Consider the following 17449-nt stretch of genomic DNA (forward strand, 5'->3'; position numbering starts at 1 on the left):
TGGGGCTAAGGAAGCATTTAGGAGTGCACTGCTAAGCCAACGTGCTCACTGAACACAAAAAACATTGGCTATCACAGTTAGATCAACAGCTGGAAATGTTCATGTTGTGATAACAATATTGTCACAAGATTGTTTAGTGCTAAATACCCATAATGCTGATTTGTATTTTTGGAACAACACAAATAACTTATTTCACTCCATGGATTTGTTTAGATAATACAATTCTGCTTTTTCAAGGACAAACATGCAATGTGACATTGATCACAATGTTGAGTAAACTACCAATTTCAAAACAATAGGTTTTTTGTTACCTTTTGGGCAGGAGATGTACTGTGAATCTGGATTGTCTCTTGCTCCAGATTAATCCAAATAAACAACAAGCAGGCCAGTACTAGAGGAAATAAAGCTTCATATCTGAATAAAACACCAAGTTGTTAAAGGCTGAACCATTAAAAGTAATTTTTCAATATTCCACAATATCACACGGTGAAATCTGGGCCAGGTTATTATTTATTCATCTGCAATAAATAAAATAATGCTAATTGTTTCAACATCACTTGGCAAGATGCATCTAATATCAAACATGTATGAAAGTGAGTGAACAGCTCTGCAGAACGCTTTGATCAAGGAAGTGTTGCATTTTAGTTTAGTTACATGTGTATATATGTCACTGGAAATCAGTTTCACAGGCACAGAAACCCGTAACTACAAGAAACCCGTTAGGACTGATGTTCCTCACTGTTAAGCTGAGACAAGTCAAGATGCCAACCCTACAGGAAGGATTGGCCTGAAATTTCCAGGATTTAAAAATTAAATTCTGAGACTCTGCTAGGTGCTTTTTTTTTAAACTAAAGAACATTTTCTTTAATCAGATAGTCAATTATTAGAGAAGGTATACGGCTGTGGTGTGGAAGCACAGGGTGGCGGGGGTGGGAGTGCTGCTGTTCGATTCGGTGGCACACATGGATTCAGAACGTCATGGGAGGAAACCTCCAGAGATGTATTTGGAAACCTAGAATTAGCATGAATCTAAAGTGTCTTGTGCCTGATCTAACCTGCACCATTCTGCCTAGGGTTTCTGGACATGAGTTAGTTTAATAAATCCAACACATCTGCAGCTCAGGATTAAAGCCTCTGCCTTGAAATAGTTGAGGAGCCAAAAAAGCTGCAGATGCTGGAATCCAAGGCAGACGAGCAAGAAGCTGGAAGAACACAGCAAGCCAGGCAGCATCAGGAGGTGGAGAAATCAACGTTTCCTGAAGAAGAGTTATACCCAAAACGTTGGCTTCTCCACGTCCTGATGCTGCCTGGCTTGCTGTGTTCTTCAACCTCCTACCTGAAATGGGGGAAGGACTGCTAATCACTGCTGTTTTGCATTCATTCTTTCAAAAGACACTAGGAGGTACTTAGGCAGCGTAAAAGGCACAGAGACCCTACATCACAGATTATGCTTCTATTGGCATTCAAGCCAACAGCCTTGTGAGTTGGACACAAGAAGTATGGCAGTGTATCTTCACAGTTCATGCTCTCCCAGTGCATGTATCTGATCACATCTTTCACTTCAATATATTTGTGTAGGCTTATCTTGAAGAAATCTAAACCGCTGGTTCGGTAACATCACAGTAAGCCATATCCTACTGTTTCAGCAGGAAAGTGAAGTGAATGAGAAGTTATTTAAAGATCATGCAGGAAGCATATGGAGCTGACAGTCTGGGATTTTCACGAAGTCAGGAGCCTCCATAGAGAAATGAAGATGACAGTTAGGATCCTCTTCTGGAATTCCCAGCTGATTCTGGAAGTCCCAATCCCATTCCTGTGGTTTTCAACTTTCGGTAGTGCCTTTAAATGCTGTGGGCTAGTACCCGCGTCCTGTACTCACGACCGAACTGGTTCCATTCCAGAGATAGATTACTCTGCTCCTCTGCAACTTCTGTCAATTTGGATCAGATCAGAGATGGCAGAACTTTTATTTCTCAAAAGGTTCCCTTGCCCCAAAATGTTTGAAGATGTTTTTCCTCATGTCCACCATGCCAAGCCTGGAATTTTCTTGACTCCTGCTACCCATCTCAAGAATGAAGAATCAGAAGATATGTCTGGTGGCCAGGATTGGATGCTGACATGGTTGTATTGATGGGGCAGTGCCCAGAGTGCCAACAAGAACAAACATTATTGCCAGTAGCTTCCCCACATTGATGGAATGGCTGGGTAAACCCTGGACTTGGTGACACGTCGACTGTGCCACTCTTTTCATGAACCCTATGTTTTTAGTCATTGTGGATGCCCATTCAAAATGGTTGGACATGCCTAGAGTTCATTCTCAAATACGGGGATGATGAATGAAAAGCTGAGAGGATCTTTTGCAATACATAAATGCCCGTAGGTGTTGGTGATAGACAATGGCTCATCATTTAGCAGCTGGGAATTTGACTATTTCCTAAAGTCGAATGGTTGTTGGCATGTAAGGACAACTCTACACCATCCATTGTCCAATGATCTCAATGATTTGGCAGACAGAACAGTCCAAAATTTGAAGGCAGGCTTAAAGAAACAGCCCACAGCTTCACTCAATATCAAACTTTCCCAGCTCCTGTTCGATTATAGTACCACCCCTCATGCAACTACAGGGATAGCTCCAGTAGACTTGCTAATTGGAGAAGATTCCAGACCAGGTTAAACCTGATCTTCCAGGAACTGAGCACTGGGGAGGGGGGGGGGGGGGGGGGGGCGGTGTCAACACAGCATCAGGAATGCCAATGCCAGACACAAGACTCCTCTAACTGAGACAGTTTACTTCAGGAGACAAAGTTTGGTCTCAAGACCATGGCAATGGCCCTGCATGGCTAACATGCATGTTCAATGCGAGGTCAGGTCCCATGATGTACACAGTTCAGGTTGGAAGCGCAGTCTTGAACATGCACGTGGACCACATGAAAGCTGCAACGTTGCAAACGAGGCAGAAGCAAATATACCTGACTCCTCAGAACATCCAACAAGACTGTCAGAACCTGTGAGTTCACCCTCTCCAAAGACACCCCTGAAGACAAGATGGACAAGGCCTCAAAGCCATTACCACCTTAAGATGAATTTTAGCTGTGACGCAAGAGGTGGGCTATGGTCCAGTACACACCACCAGTATCCAACACAGAGTCAGAAGAACCAGACTTGGTGTGAAAATGCCACAGGAGAAGTCGCAGGAAAAAGAACAGACCCATGTCCTAGGATGTAGAGAGGGAGGGATATAATGATTAGAACAAGGTCAGCTGGATAGACATCAATAATTGAGCTCCCTGATTGGGGCAGTTAGCCTGGCCCAATCAGGGAGTCCTGGCTGACAGACATAAACAGGAGTGTTCCAACTCTATTTTGATTTAGTCCCTACCCTCCTCTTCACTGTTTTTGATCACACAGCACTGCCCTTTGATGTGAAGGGCAGTGTTTGTCACTGGCCACCCGAGTGTTTTCCTGTCTTCCTGGTGGTGGAATTTGAATAAAGATTCGTACACCTTGTGTCTCTCACTGTGTCTCACACCTGCACACACACACCATGGGTGCTGGGGAAAAAAATAAGCACTACCGCAGTTAGGCGGTAGTGTGGGGGAAAAACAAATAAAAAAAGAAAACAAAATTAACAGGAGATTCTTACCCTCCCCTTCACTGTAAAAAAAAAGAAATACAAAATAAACAGGAGTGTCAGAGGTTCTAGGAACTGGCTCTGAGCTAGCTGGGTCAGTATCATTTGCTGTGCAAATGCAAATAAAGATGACTTGGTGACAGGGTAGTGACCTTCATGGAGTTATTTCCCATGGAGAAAGAAGGGCCCTGCTGAAAGGCCCCTGACCTTACTGTGAAACTCACTACCCAATGCTCTTTACTCCTGTCATTGGTTCCCCTGCCACTCCTGCACCTTGGATGGATGCATCACCAGTAATCAGAGTTAAAAAGTGTGGTGTTGCAACAGCACAGCAGGTCAGGCAGCATCCAAGAAGCAGGAGAGTCAACGTTTCAGGCATAAGCCCTTCATCAGGAATGTCAACTCTCTTGCTCCTTGGATGCTGTCTGACCTGCTGTGCTTTTCCAGTGCCACACGTTTTGACTATGACTCTCCAGTATCTGCAGTCCTTACCTTCTCTTAGCATCACCAGCAATGCCCACTGCCTCACTGGTGGCACTCATGAGTAATGCACAATACCTCTGATTGGCCAGCAGCTCTCAGAAAGTGGTATTTCCTCCTCCATGATCCTCAATTCACAGAAAGGCCCACTGCTATCCACTTCAGTGCCTGAATTAAATCTTAATTCACTTCCCCAAAGGAAATGGCAAATGAGATCCCCACAGACTTCAACTGTCCTAACAGCTCTTTGCGTCTCTGTGAGAAAAATGTTTTTATCTGTTGCTTGTCCATCACCATGGTGAAATTTGCTATACTAAAAGGCACTGCACAGAGCTTTTGTGATTGATTGAATGAATGACCACCTAATATTTGGTGCTGGTTGAAGAGCATTAGAAATTTCTGCTTTTTTACAAGCAACAAGAATTCTTGCCACTCAGGTAAGTTTCATTCCAAGTATAGCACGTACTACATTGGAGTGACAGACTAATTTATGCTCAAATGGGACTCAAACTGAGAACCGTGCGAGTCAGGAATTATAACAACTCAGCTAAGCTGACAAACAAAAAACCTGTTTAACATTGTCTTACCACAAAGATTTGGTCATTTCTTTCCTCTTTCCTATTTATAGTGGAATTTGTAATATGATTGCTAGTCTGACCCCAGAGATTTATAATCAGAATAGTATTCATAATATGTGGAGTGAAATCTATAACTAGTGAAAGCTGAACTGGGTAGGTCTGATAAATGTTTTGGTGTTAGGCAAATAATTAATTACTATTAGCAAAGCTAAAATAGCTGAAATTACCTCACAATCATCCAGTACTTAACCCTTATGTCATGATGTTGGAAACTGCAAATTAAACTCAGGAGTAAGCTTTGAGATCCATGATCACACAATCTGAAAATATGCATGAAATTTACTAACCAATCAAATGAAATCATAAATAGATCTACATGATAACATATTGTGATGTTAACAGTCAGTTATGGTTTTATCCAGCTGCCAGACAGTTTATTGTTTTATTACATTTATGAAAAGATAATTACTTTAATTAAAATTTTATTTGAAATCAAAAATGAAATATAGCTAGATAAGCCATGGCACTTACATTTTTTTGGAAATAACTAAAAATTAATTGGCTAATTTGATAGATTTCTAAAGAGAGTTTTTATTGCTGGCAGCTCATCAATAGAACTTGACGATTTTTATTCAAGTAGTATTCCTACAGGATATTCAAAACATAGCCTCCATATAAGGAGGACAATCAAGTAGGTTTGTAATGAACAGTTTTGAAAGATAAAGGAACAGTGCCCGAGCGAAGAAAGTGATAGACAACAATAACTTTGTACATATCTAGCACTGGTTATCCATGAGGTGCTGAGCCATCAACAGCAGCAGAATTGTACTCCAACACAATCTGCGATCTCATGGCCTGTTATGTCCCTTACTCAACCTTAAACGTCAAGCCAGGGGATTAAGCTTGGTTCAAAAAAGAATACAGGAGGGCATGCCAGGTGCAGCACCAGGCATACCTAAAAATGAGTTGTCAATCTGGTGAAGCTGTCAAACTGGACTACTTACATGCCAAACAACAAAGCAGCAACTGAGTCCAACACATTAGTGCAAAAGAGCAGGTTGAAGCATTTACAGCAATCTTCAGCCTAAAAAGTGCAGAGTGGATGATCCATCTTGGTGACTTCCACTGATACCCAGCATCGCAGAAACCAGTCTTCAGACAATTAGATTTACTCCACGTGACATCAAGGAACACTGGAGCCACTGGATACTGCAAAGGCTGTAGACCCTAACAACGTTCCAAAATTCACAAACTTGTCTGCCCCAGTCGACCCATTGTTTCAGCCTGCTCATGTCTCACTGAACTTATCTCCACATACCTTGACACCATCCTGTCCCCCTTGGTCCATGATCTCCCCACATACATTCGAGATACCATCCACGCCCTCCCCCTCCTCCAACGCCTCTAAGCCCTCAGTTTCTTCCTCTCCCGCCAACCCAACCAGTACCTTTCCACCTACACAGTCATTTGATTGGCTGAACTAGTCCTCACCCTCAACAATTTCTCCTTCGAATCCTCCCACATCCTCCAGACCAAAGGGGTAGCCTTGGGCACCCGCATAGGCCCCAGCTATGCTGCCTCTTCATTAGGTACATTGAACAATCCATCTTCCGCAGCTACACTGGCACCATTCCCCACCTTTTCAGCCTCTACATTGATGACTGTATTGGCACCACCTTGTGCTCCCACTAGGAAGTTGAGCAATTCATCAACTTCACGAAAATCTTCCACCCTGACCTCAAGTTCACCTGGACCATCTCTGACACCTCCCTCCCCTTCCTGGACCTCTCCATCTCCATTTCTGGTGACCGTCTCAACACCACGGACATTTAATTCAAACCCACCAACTCCCACAGCTATCTGGAATACACCTCCTCCCACCGTCACCCGTAAAAACGCTATGCCTTACTCCCAATTCCTCCACCTCCACCGCATCTGCTCCCAAGAGGATCAATTTCATCATTGAACATTCCAGATGGTATCCTTCTTGAAGGACCACAATTTTCCCTCCCATGTGGTCAACCATGCCCTCCAGTGCATCACCTCCACTTTCCACACCTCCGCCCTTGAACGCCACCTCAATAAGGACAGAACCTCCCTGGTCTTCATCTTGCGCCCCACCAATCTCCGGATACATCACATCATTATCCGCCACTCACAAACAGATCCCATCACGAGGGATATATTTCACTCCACACCCCTATCTGTGTTCCGCAGAGATCATTCCCTTCCTTGTTAGGTCCATGCCCCCTACCAATCCACCCTCCACTCCCAGCACCTTTCCTCGCCACCGCAAGAGGTGTAAAGCCTGCGCACGGCCCTTCCCCCTCACCTCCATCCAAAGCCCTAAAGGATCCTTCCACATGCAGTAGAGATTTTCCTGCACCTCCACACACATCATCTACTCTGTCCGTTGCTCTTGATGTGGTCTCCTCTACTTTGGGGAGACAGGACGCCAACTTGCGGAATGTTTCAGAGAACGTCTCTAGGACACACACTTGAAAGAAACCCACCGCCCCGTGGCCGAACACTTCAACTCCCCCTCCCACTCCGCCAAGTACATGCAAGTCCTAGGCCTCCTCCACCACCAAAATTCTAGCCTCGAGAAAGAACATCTCATCTTCTGCCTTGGGACCCTCCAACCACACAAGATCAATGTTGATTTCACCAGATTCCTCATCTTCCCTGCCCCAGCCTTATACTAGATCCAACCTACCAAATCGTCAGAGCCCTCTTGAACTGTCCTACCTGTCCATTTTCCTTCCACCTATCCACTCCACCATTTGCTCCAAACTATCACCATCACCCTCCACCTTCATCTACCTATCGCATTCCCAGCTACCTTCACCCCCAGCCCTCTCCCATTTATCTCTCAGATCCCCTGGCCTCCCCCACATTCCTGATGAAGAGCTTATGCTCGAAATATCGACTCTCGGCTCCTCGGATGCTGCCTGACCGGCTGTGCTTTTCCAGCATCTGCAGTCCTCACTTTCTCCCAACAACGTTCCAGCAATAGTACTGAAGACTTGTTCTCCAGAACTTGCTATACCCCTCGCCAAGCTCTTCCAATATAATTACAACTGGCATCTATCTAACACTGTGAAAAATTGTTCAGCTAAGCAAGACAAATCCAATCTGGCCAGTTATTAGCCCATCAGTCTACACTTGATCATCAGTAAAGTGATGGAAGGTGGATCAACGATGCTATCAAGCAGCACCTGCTCAGCAATAAGCTGTTCAGTGACACCCAGTTTAGGTTGCATCGGGCCACTCAAATCCTGACCTCATTACAGCCTGGGTTCAAACTTGGGCAAAAGAGATCGACAGCCCTTGACACCAAGGCTGCATTCAAACGAGTATGGCATCAAGGAGCCCTAACAAAACTGGAATCAATGGGCATCAGGGGGCCTGCTCTCCACTAGTTGTAGTCATACCTGACATATAAGAAGATGGTTGTAGTTGTTGAGGGTCAGTCATCTCAATTCCAGGACATCTCTGCAGGAGTTCCTTAGGGTAGGTCCTAGGCCAACCATCTTCAGCTGCTTTATCAATTACCTTCCCTCCATCATAAGGTCAGTAATGAAGATGTTTGCTGATGATTGCACAATGTTCAAGACCATTCACAACTCCTCAGAGAGATACTGAAGCAGTCCATGTTAAAATGTAACAAGATCTGGACAATATCCAGACTTGGGCTGAAAAGTGGCAAGTAACATTTACACCACACAAATGTTAATCACTGACCATCTCCAATAACAGACAGACAATCTAACCACTGCCCCTTGAGATTCAATGGTGCTACCATTACTGAATCCCCCACTGTCAAACATCCTGGGGGTTATCATTGACCAGAAACTCAACTGGACTCACCACATAAACTGTGGCTACAACAGCAGGTCAGAGGCTAGGAATACTGTGGTGAGTAACTCACAATTAAGTAACTCCTGATTCCCCAAAGCCTATCCACCATCTACAAAGCACAAGTCAGGAGTGTGATAGGATACTCCCCAGAATAACACTCCAAACGCTTGGCACTACCCAGGACAAAGCAGCCCACTTGATTGGCACCGTATCCACAGGCATTCATCCCCTCCACCATCTATTCTCAGTAGCAGCAGTGTGTACTATCTACAGAAATTCACCAAGGATTCTTAGTCAGCTTCCAAACCCACGACCATTTCCATCTCGACGGTCAAGAGCAACAGATACAGGGGAACATCACCACTTGTAAGCTCCCCTCCAAGCAACTCATCATCCTGATCTGGAAATATAATTGCTCTTCATTAATGGTCACTGGGTCAAAATTCTGAAATTCCCTCCCTAAGGACACTGTGGGTCACCGTACAGCAGGTGGACTGTAGCGGTTCAAGGCAGCAGCACCTGCTCAGCAATAACCTGCTCAGTGACACCAGTTTAGGGCAATAAATGTTGGCTGGTCAGTGCTGCTGACATATCACTAGTGAATTTTTAAAAAGTGTAAATCCTTCCATTCACTTTCTTCCTTGTCATTGCAGCACCCAAAACTTAAGTAACTCATTATTTTCATATGCTCAAGCCAACTCCTGTGACCACAATCAATATTAATTGTCTATATCAATTGTGCAGACTGCTCAGTTTGCACTGGTCTGCACTTCCACACCACAGAATGCCAAGTCACAAATTCCGTCACGGGAAAAGGAAAATAAAGTGTACTGAGAAGTGAACATCTCTCGTTTGAAGTCCAAGGCATTTTTATTTGGTTGGGTATTGTTAATTTGATGTTCTGATGGGGATTGGTCCAGTGCCCTATTTGAATACATTACAAAACACAGTTATTGCATAACTCTGATATCAAAGTATGATTTTAGGTGTACACTTTAAATGAAACTGAATCAATTAGATCATCGAAAACTCTGCTGCACACAATAACCCTGCTGTTACAATTTGCTATATGCTGTCTTCAATTACGTACAGGTGCATTTAATCAGACAAAACATATAAAATATTCTTGATTAAACAACCAATTTTATGACAGATCAGGAGAGAAGCATAGAAAATAATACATAGCTTACAGAGCGTTTAAAGAGATGGACTGTACTTGGTATAAATTTACCCTCCAAAAAAGGTACTAAGCTTTCAGACGTGGTATTCTAACATTCTCCCAGAAATTATTAGCAGCAATGTGACTTATAAAGAAAAAGGATACCCTGTGCTGAGCAAGAGGTAGGTTGACATCAACGAGAGATTAATGCTTAGCAGTCGTTGGAAGAGTAATGTTGAGCTAAGCAAAGGAATCAGTAAGGAGGAGGCTGTAACAAAACATAATGAGGCAAAATCAATAGTACTGCAGTGTCAAACAGCAATATAAAATGTGGTATCACATCTCTGAAAGGGTCATCCCTTTCACATTTACAGCTTATTAATTATTCTATGATGGCTGTAATTTCTGGTTGATCAGGTGTTGCATTTGTACAGCAGCAAATATTCATGTACAAAAGAGAACTTTTACTTGACTTCAAAACCAAATGTTCCAGTAAAATCCCTCAGTTAAAAAAATTGTGAGCAAGATTCCACACACAGCAATGATGTTGGTTGTGGGGGGGGGGGGGGGGGGGGGCTAAGTGTTGGCCAGAATGCCAAGAGAATTCCCCAGCTACCTGCAAATCACATTACTGGAGCTTTAACAACAGCATGAGGGGTCAGGACAGGTCAACCTCCAGTTTAATGTTACTTCCAAAAGAAGTAGTCTCAAATGGTGTGACATCCTTCAGCAATACAAACTATATGGAGGAAATGGTAGGTGTTAAACTTTGCATCCATAATCAAGGTTGAACAGGAGCGCACAACACCCGTAAATAAGGGTATAAGTCAAGAAGAAGAACTATCGATTTAATACAAGTTCAGAAGAAATGCAAATGCAGAAAAGGATGGGACTTAAGATGGACTAATCTCTGGGATTTGATTGCTTCAGCCCCAGAGTGAAAAAATAAATAGATGAGAATTTTGCAGGACTATTAGTCATAATTTTATCAACCTCTCTAGATTCAGAAATTGTGTCTTCAGATTGGGTAGTGGCAAACTTTACTCCATTTTTTAAAAAAAGAGTTGCAAAGAAAAATTGAGTCACAGCAGACCTGTCAATTTAACATCAAATTTAAGAAAGCTACTCAAAACTATGAGCAGAGACAGAGTGACAGAACATTGGTCAACTGATAGTTGACCAATGTGCTATCATGGACTTGTGAAGGTTGGAGCATGTCTGATTAAGCAAGGGGAATTTTTTTTATTTGCTGTAGTCAACAACATGCAAGGTATTGGGAGACTATGGATGTTGTCAATATGGAGTTCCAGAAGGTATCTGACAAGGTTCTCCACCAGAGATAATTAGCAAAAATGAGAGCACATTGTGTTTGAGGAAATCTTCTAACATGGTATGTAATTATTGGGAGGCAGAAAAAACAAAGAGTTGGGATAAGTGATCTGTTCTTAATTTTGCACGTGACAGATCAGATTCAGGAACTTGTACAGGGTCCTCAACCATAAATATTAGTGATTTACACAAAGGAATCAAGAGTTGCATTTCAAAGTTTGCAAATTTTACTAAGTTTGAGGCAGTGAGTTACATGGCAGGAGCAGGAATTCGCACAGAGACGCAGGCAGACAATATGAGCAGACAAAACTATGGCAGACGGAATGAAACATTGAGTTATTACTGCAGATGCTGGAATCTGTATTGAAAACATGAAACGTTAGCTTGCTCTCTCTCCATGGATGCTGCCTGACCCACTGTGATCTCCAGCATTTCTTTTTTTCAGTACAGATTCCAGCATCTACACATCAGCACAAATGAAGAGTCATCTACACTTGAAATGTTAGCGTGCTGTCCCTCCATGAATGCTGCCGGGTCCGCTGTAATCATCAGCATTCCGTGTTTTCAATATGAAACTACCCACTTTTGATCCAAGAAAGCATATCAGAACATTTTGTTAGCAGTGCCGAAACTAGGAATGGTGACGGACAAAAGGGATTGTTAGCCATGCACTAAGGCTGGCAGAGATGAAAAGAGGAATCAAATGTGCATTTATCTCTGATGGTGGATATTTCACTGAGGAAGTGATAATTAGATTGGATTTTGATCAGAACCTATTTGGTGTATTGCAGTTATTTCTGTGCATCTTAGCAAACATTCTTGTGCATTGGGTGGAGGTTGGGGGGGGGTAATAGTGCATATTTATCATACTCAAGAAATTATGAAGATAGGTTACATAAATTAATCCTTTGAGTTTAGAAAATTGAGGGTCAAAACAACTGAGGAGTTCATATTAAACGATTTAGTAGGTTATTTACAGAAAATCAATTTCCTTTGTTGGGAGAATCCAGAACAGGGGGTGTAGTCTTAAAATAAGAGCAAGGCCATTTAGAAGTGAAATCACAGAGGTTTTGTTTTCACAGATAGGGAAACAGAAATCAGAATTCATTCTAGGAGAGGCACCTGGAGGTCAAATGGAGTTTTCAAACAGGTTAATAGCATTTTGTTTGGTAAGAGCTGTCAAAGAAATGGATCAAAGGCCATTCAGATCCTTGGATCTATTTAGCAGCTCCATTTTACCAATCAACCTGCATCTCAATTGGGTTTACCCTCAAATCTCTGGGCTAGAACTTTAATCCACTCTTTCTGATTCAAAGGGAATAGTTCTGCGACTTGTGTTTTATTTAATATAAAATCTGGCTTGTAGAAAGGGTGGGTTTCTTGTTACAATTCTACACTTGCACCTGTATCTGATCCAATCACAGAGATTGGTGTTGTAGTTGATAATGTTCCGGGGACCCGGGTTCAATCTTGCCAAGGCAGAGGGTGGAATTTGAATTCAATTAGAAGTTGAAATTAAGAGTCTAATTACCACGAATCCATTGTGAACTGGCGTAAAAACCCATCTGGCTCACTAATGCCATCCTTATCTGGTCTGGTCTACATATGAATCCACACTCACAGTCAATGTAATTGACTTTTAATTGCCTTCTGAGATGGGCAATAAATGCTGGTCTAGTCTGTAATGCCTTCATCCCATGAATGAATTTAAAACAAAAATCAGATGCTTGTGTCCTGTATTGGTTCTTGGATAGAATTATGCTATTAGTCATACTCCTCTCTCTTCCTTCAGACAGCAGTTCCAAAGTCAATTAAGCACCTCCCACCAAGCCCACAAAACCACATGGCAACGCATAATCACAAAGAATCAATTTTGTTCGGAAAACTTCCTATAGCACACACTCACCAAGCGTTGTCCAACTGATGATCTGACTGGCTAAAGGAAGCCCATGTTTATCTGCCAAACTGGAGTGTGTCATGTTCACAACATAGATTGATAGAACAATGCTTGTGATCTGCAAATGAATACCACATTTGTGTTAGGTTAAATGTTGCAGTTCCCAAAACATCCTTATGATTTAAGCATCCTGACAGTAAGATATTCTCACAACATAATTCACCAGTGATTTTAGTTCAGCTGTGAAGTCGGGAGAGATGCTAAGTGAAACTGCTCACCCAGAAATGCGCGTGTCAGAGGGCTGCAAGGTTAAAGATAAGAAAACCCAATTACTGCAGAGGTGAATTTAACGCATCACCACCAAGTACTTCAAGAAAACCTGAGCAGAAAATTGCTTGCTGTCCCAGGCTTGATATATAAACAATTGTACCAAAATAAATTGAACTGGATTACACGTGTATGCTATTATAAATAATTAAAATGAGTTTAAACATGAACTAAAAGTCTTGTCATCTGACTGATGAGGAAAACTTTGCTTTGCCCTTCTACCCATCATTAATTTGTTCTCCCAGTGTCTCCATACAGCATCCTAACTGGCTGCCAGGATTTCACTCTGTGCTGCAAGATTCTCAGATTAAGGGTCTGTGACATTTAAACTGTAATAACTTTTGTTTTAAAAAATAATTTGAAAATGAAAATAGTCTTGAAATTAAGGGACCAAAAAAAAGGTAGCCAAGGTTACTGCTCCTCATGGATGCTGCATGGGTTCCTGATGTGAGATTCATCGTAAGGTTCACTCATGAATACTGGCTACTTAAGGGAGTAAGCCTAAGGAATCTGACAGCGCCTGGACAGGCGAAAATGAGAGAAGAGTTCATAGCGTGCATACATAACAGCACTTCTGAGAACAAGAAAACAAACCGGAAACTGAGGTGGTTTCTTTTTGGCTTCTGCAATTTCTTTCCTTTTCTTTTCCATTGATAACCAGCAGTACTAAGTTGTATTGAAACTATTTGTGCTGATTTAACATGTTAAATTGTATATTTGACAAACCTGGTGAAAATCATTACTCAGAGCATTAACAGAATATGGAGACTTGGGAATATTAGTCAATTACCATCCACAAAGCAGCAAGAAAAAAAATTAATACTTTTTTCAAACGCCTCAAGGTAATTAAAGGTGTTAAATCTAAAAGTACAGGATGAGAAAAATAAAAATAAATATGCAAACCTGCGCAATGTATACACTTTTGTTCACTAGTGTTGTAGTTTCAACTGATTTTGCCATTGGAGTCTTGAAACAGCTGAGGAAGATGAAGCTGCAGATGACAGTCAGTATTCCAGCGCCAGTTCTGTTTCCAATAAAAGACAACAAATTAAACATAGGCGTACTCAGGGCCACAGGACAATCAGCCTGTCTTGTTTGTCAAAAATCACAGAATAATGCAGCACCCCAGGTGGTCAATCAATCGGTCACTTGTGTCCTGTATTGGTTCTTCGGTAGAGCTATGCCATTAGTTATACTCCTCTCTTCTTTCCAAAAACTCTCCAAGGTTTACCTTTGAGCATGTTTCCAAATTCAAGTATATGTCATTTTGATTAATTATAAATTAGTAAAATATATTTCAACACTGAAAATCTTACTGTTTAGCCTTTGACATGGTGCAGTGTGTTTTCCTACTTAATGAAATCATGGTAATTTTATGCTAGATATTAGGGATCTCCTCTTCCCACAGAAAGGATATGATTCGAGCAATAAACTATGAAATATGTAGAAGCAGAAATAAAATTGTTGGATGCATTTAAGGAAGGCTTGATGTTCCATCGTTTCAATCCTCAGCTCTGTTCACCTCCTTTATTCCATATTCCTTAGTACTCTTATCGCATGAAAATCTCTAAGCTTAATCCTGAGAATTTCAATTGACAAATACCCTCAGATTTGTAGGAGATCAATTTCCAATTTTTCATGACCCTTTGCATAAAACACATGACCTGTTTTTCACACTTAAATGGTCAAAGCTCTAATCTTTTGGCTTCCCCAATCTAATTTTGGATTCAATCAGAGTTAGTAATTCTTTCTTTACTTATCTTATCAAATCAGTTTTCATATTGAAAACTTGATTAGATCACCCTTCAATGTTCTAAATGCAAGCCAATTTTATGCAATCTGTCCTCTTGTTACAGCCTTTAAAACTTTATATTGGTGAATCAGCAATGTGCTTTCTCTGAGGCTTCCCTTAAGTCCAGTGCCTGAAATGAATGATCTGTCCAAGAGTCTGAATCACTGAGATGTCTTTTTCGTTAAATTTTGTGCCTGTGCATCAGCTTTTAATGATTTGTTGCACAATAGATCTTTGCGATAAAAATCTTTTCACTTGTCCACAGTTCTTTGTCTCTCACCATAGAGAAAATATTCTAATTCACCTATTCTGATCTGAACTGATAAACCTCATGTATAAACTCTTTATCTCCAAGTGACTGGAGTGGGAGATAGAACCAATAATTTCTTAAATCATGCCTCTCTCTTTCAATTCTTTGCTTATTGAAACCCTGTTTCCTTTCTCTCACTCTTTGCACTCCTCACTTCTCAGTTCATTCACATCTATCAATCAACTCTTGTTCCAATTCTCTCAAATTTACTTTGAAGCATTCAAAGTTCTATTCAAGTAATATCAAATTGGAATGAAGAAGGAAGCTATCTTTTTCTCTTTCTCTCCTGGTACAGAAATCCTCGTCAATTTGCCCTCTCCCTATCCGAAGAACCAAAGTTAATTGCAAAGACCCCCCGTATTGCCCCAGTGTTGATTGTTCAGTTCAGTTTGCACTGAAGGCTTAACCTTCCTGGTCTATGCAGCACACTACACATATGTCCAAACAGCTAGGCAGTTTCAAGCTGAGCAAACATTAATATTTTAAAATTACTGAAGAAGTTACAGATTCAATAATTTTATATCACTATAATAGAAGTACAATCATGTCTGAAATCTTGCAATGCTCTGCTTTGAAAATGATTTCTTCCTCAATTATTATTTAAAACATAAAAGCTCATATTTTATTTTTCTTTGCACCTACATCAGGATACCACTCTATTGAATTATGCCACCAATCTCCAAGTGACATTTAAAATTAAGTTTTGTTTCAAAAAATACTTAAGCAAACTTACACAAGAGTAATATTGGGACTCCTGCCAATGACTGGCATCAGTGGAAACACAGCCAGGATGGAGCTGAAAAAGATCCAGTTTAAAGACATGACCTAAGGAGATTAAAATACAACAAAAAAAAAACAAAATTAACAAAAACTGTATTGATGTACCAAATGGATTTTACATAGTTTATAACTAATGCAATGGTATGAGTCAAAGGACTACAACATTGTGTTTCATATATTCAAATTTAAATTTAAATGAGATTGACCAATGAGCAAAGAAGAGTTACATGTCATTTGTTTTAGGCTCGTATGTTTGTGCAGTAAGTGCTATAATTACTGAAAAAGAACAAGTGCCATCTCTGGATATATTGAACAGTGTATATACAAAGCAAACAGATTTCCTCTCCATTTTCACTCAGCCAGGACCATAATGACAAGAATAAAGTACTAGGATTCAAATGGATAACATTTTTAAAAATGGGAACTTTATTATTTTTGATACCACCAGAAAGTCTAGCCATTGCCTGCACAAAATGAAAATTCAGGGGCAGGGTGAGTGACCTTGTTCCTGCCAACTTGCCTGCTTGAGCAGACTCCAAATAAACCCAGGCCAAAGTGTTAAGGTTTTTAATGACACTTGCTATGCAGCAATTCCCAGTTGAAGAGAGAGAGAGGGGGAGGGACAGCGAGTGTGTGTGCACGTGTATAAAATGATGAGGACAAATTACAATTTGTTTCTGATGCTTTCAATCCTCAAACAGTTTGCCAATAATGCAATGTTTATGTATCAAAATACCTGATCTGCAAAATATTACAAGGCTAACAACACTTGGAGATTTACAACAGGTGCCTGCATCCAATGCAAGGAAACGAGAACAGAAAGAAAAAGATGCATCTCATATGATATTAAGTTCTATCCATTAAATGGATGATGAGAAAAATCAGCCATTACTGGGATAAAACAGGATGATGCATGGCTGAGAATTTCAATAGTGCCTTCTACTGAACAGCACTGGTCGAGTGCAGCAAAGCACTTTCCTGTCTTTAGATTCAAAATACAGAAATCACAGTAATTGGCATGTAGATTGCTGTTCACCTGACTTCATAATGCTCAGTACTGAAATAATATTCCATTCATCCATTACTAAGAAATAAGCTTAAAGAGACTTTAAAGGCAAACACTATAAATTACCAAGAAGTTTACTTTCCAAAGACAGTTACAAGAGCAGTCAACCTGGGGTGGCACGGTGGCTCAGTGGTTAGCACTGCTGCCTTACAGCGCCAGGGACACGGGTTCAATTCCCACCTCGGGCAGCAGTCTGTGTGGAGGTTGCACATTCTCTCCGTGTCTGCGTGGGTTTCCGG

The 17449-nt window shown here is 41.2% G+C and overlaps 1 protein-coding gene across 1 annotated transcript in view; it reads right to left on the reverse strand.

Moving 5' to 3' along the window:
* pign (phosphatidylinositol glycan anchor biosynthesis, class N) overlaps positions 1 to 17449 on the reverse strand; it is a 115413-nt gene that overhangs the window by 30729 nt on the left and 67235 nt on the right. The window contains exons 18-22 of the mRNA XM_043719611.2: positions 16098 to 16189; positions 14166 to 14286; positions 12945 to 13053; positions 9875 to 9977; positions 312 to 414 (exon numbers count right to left, since the gene is read on the reverse strand). Of these exons, the coding sequence (XP_043575546.2) occupies positions 312 to 414; positions 9875 to 9977; positions 12945 to 13053; positions 14166 to 14286; positions 16098 to 16189 (528 nt within the window). The remainder of the gene's footprint in view (positions 1 to 311; positions 415 to 9874; positions 9978 to 12944; positions 13054 to 14165; positions 14287 to 16097; positions 16190 to 17449) is intronic.

This window comes from Chiloscyllium plagiosum, unplaced genomic scaffold (genome assembly GCF_037043375.1).
Source record: "Chiloscyllium plagiosum isolate Xiang-an unplaced genomic scaffold, Cpla_swu_hap1 HiC_scaffold_34, whole genome shotgun sequence".
In the NCBI taxonomy this organism is placed as follows: Eukaryota; Metazoa; Chordata; class Chondrichthyes; order Orectolobiformes; family Hemiscylliidae; genus Chiloscyllium; species Chiloscyllium plagiosum.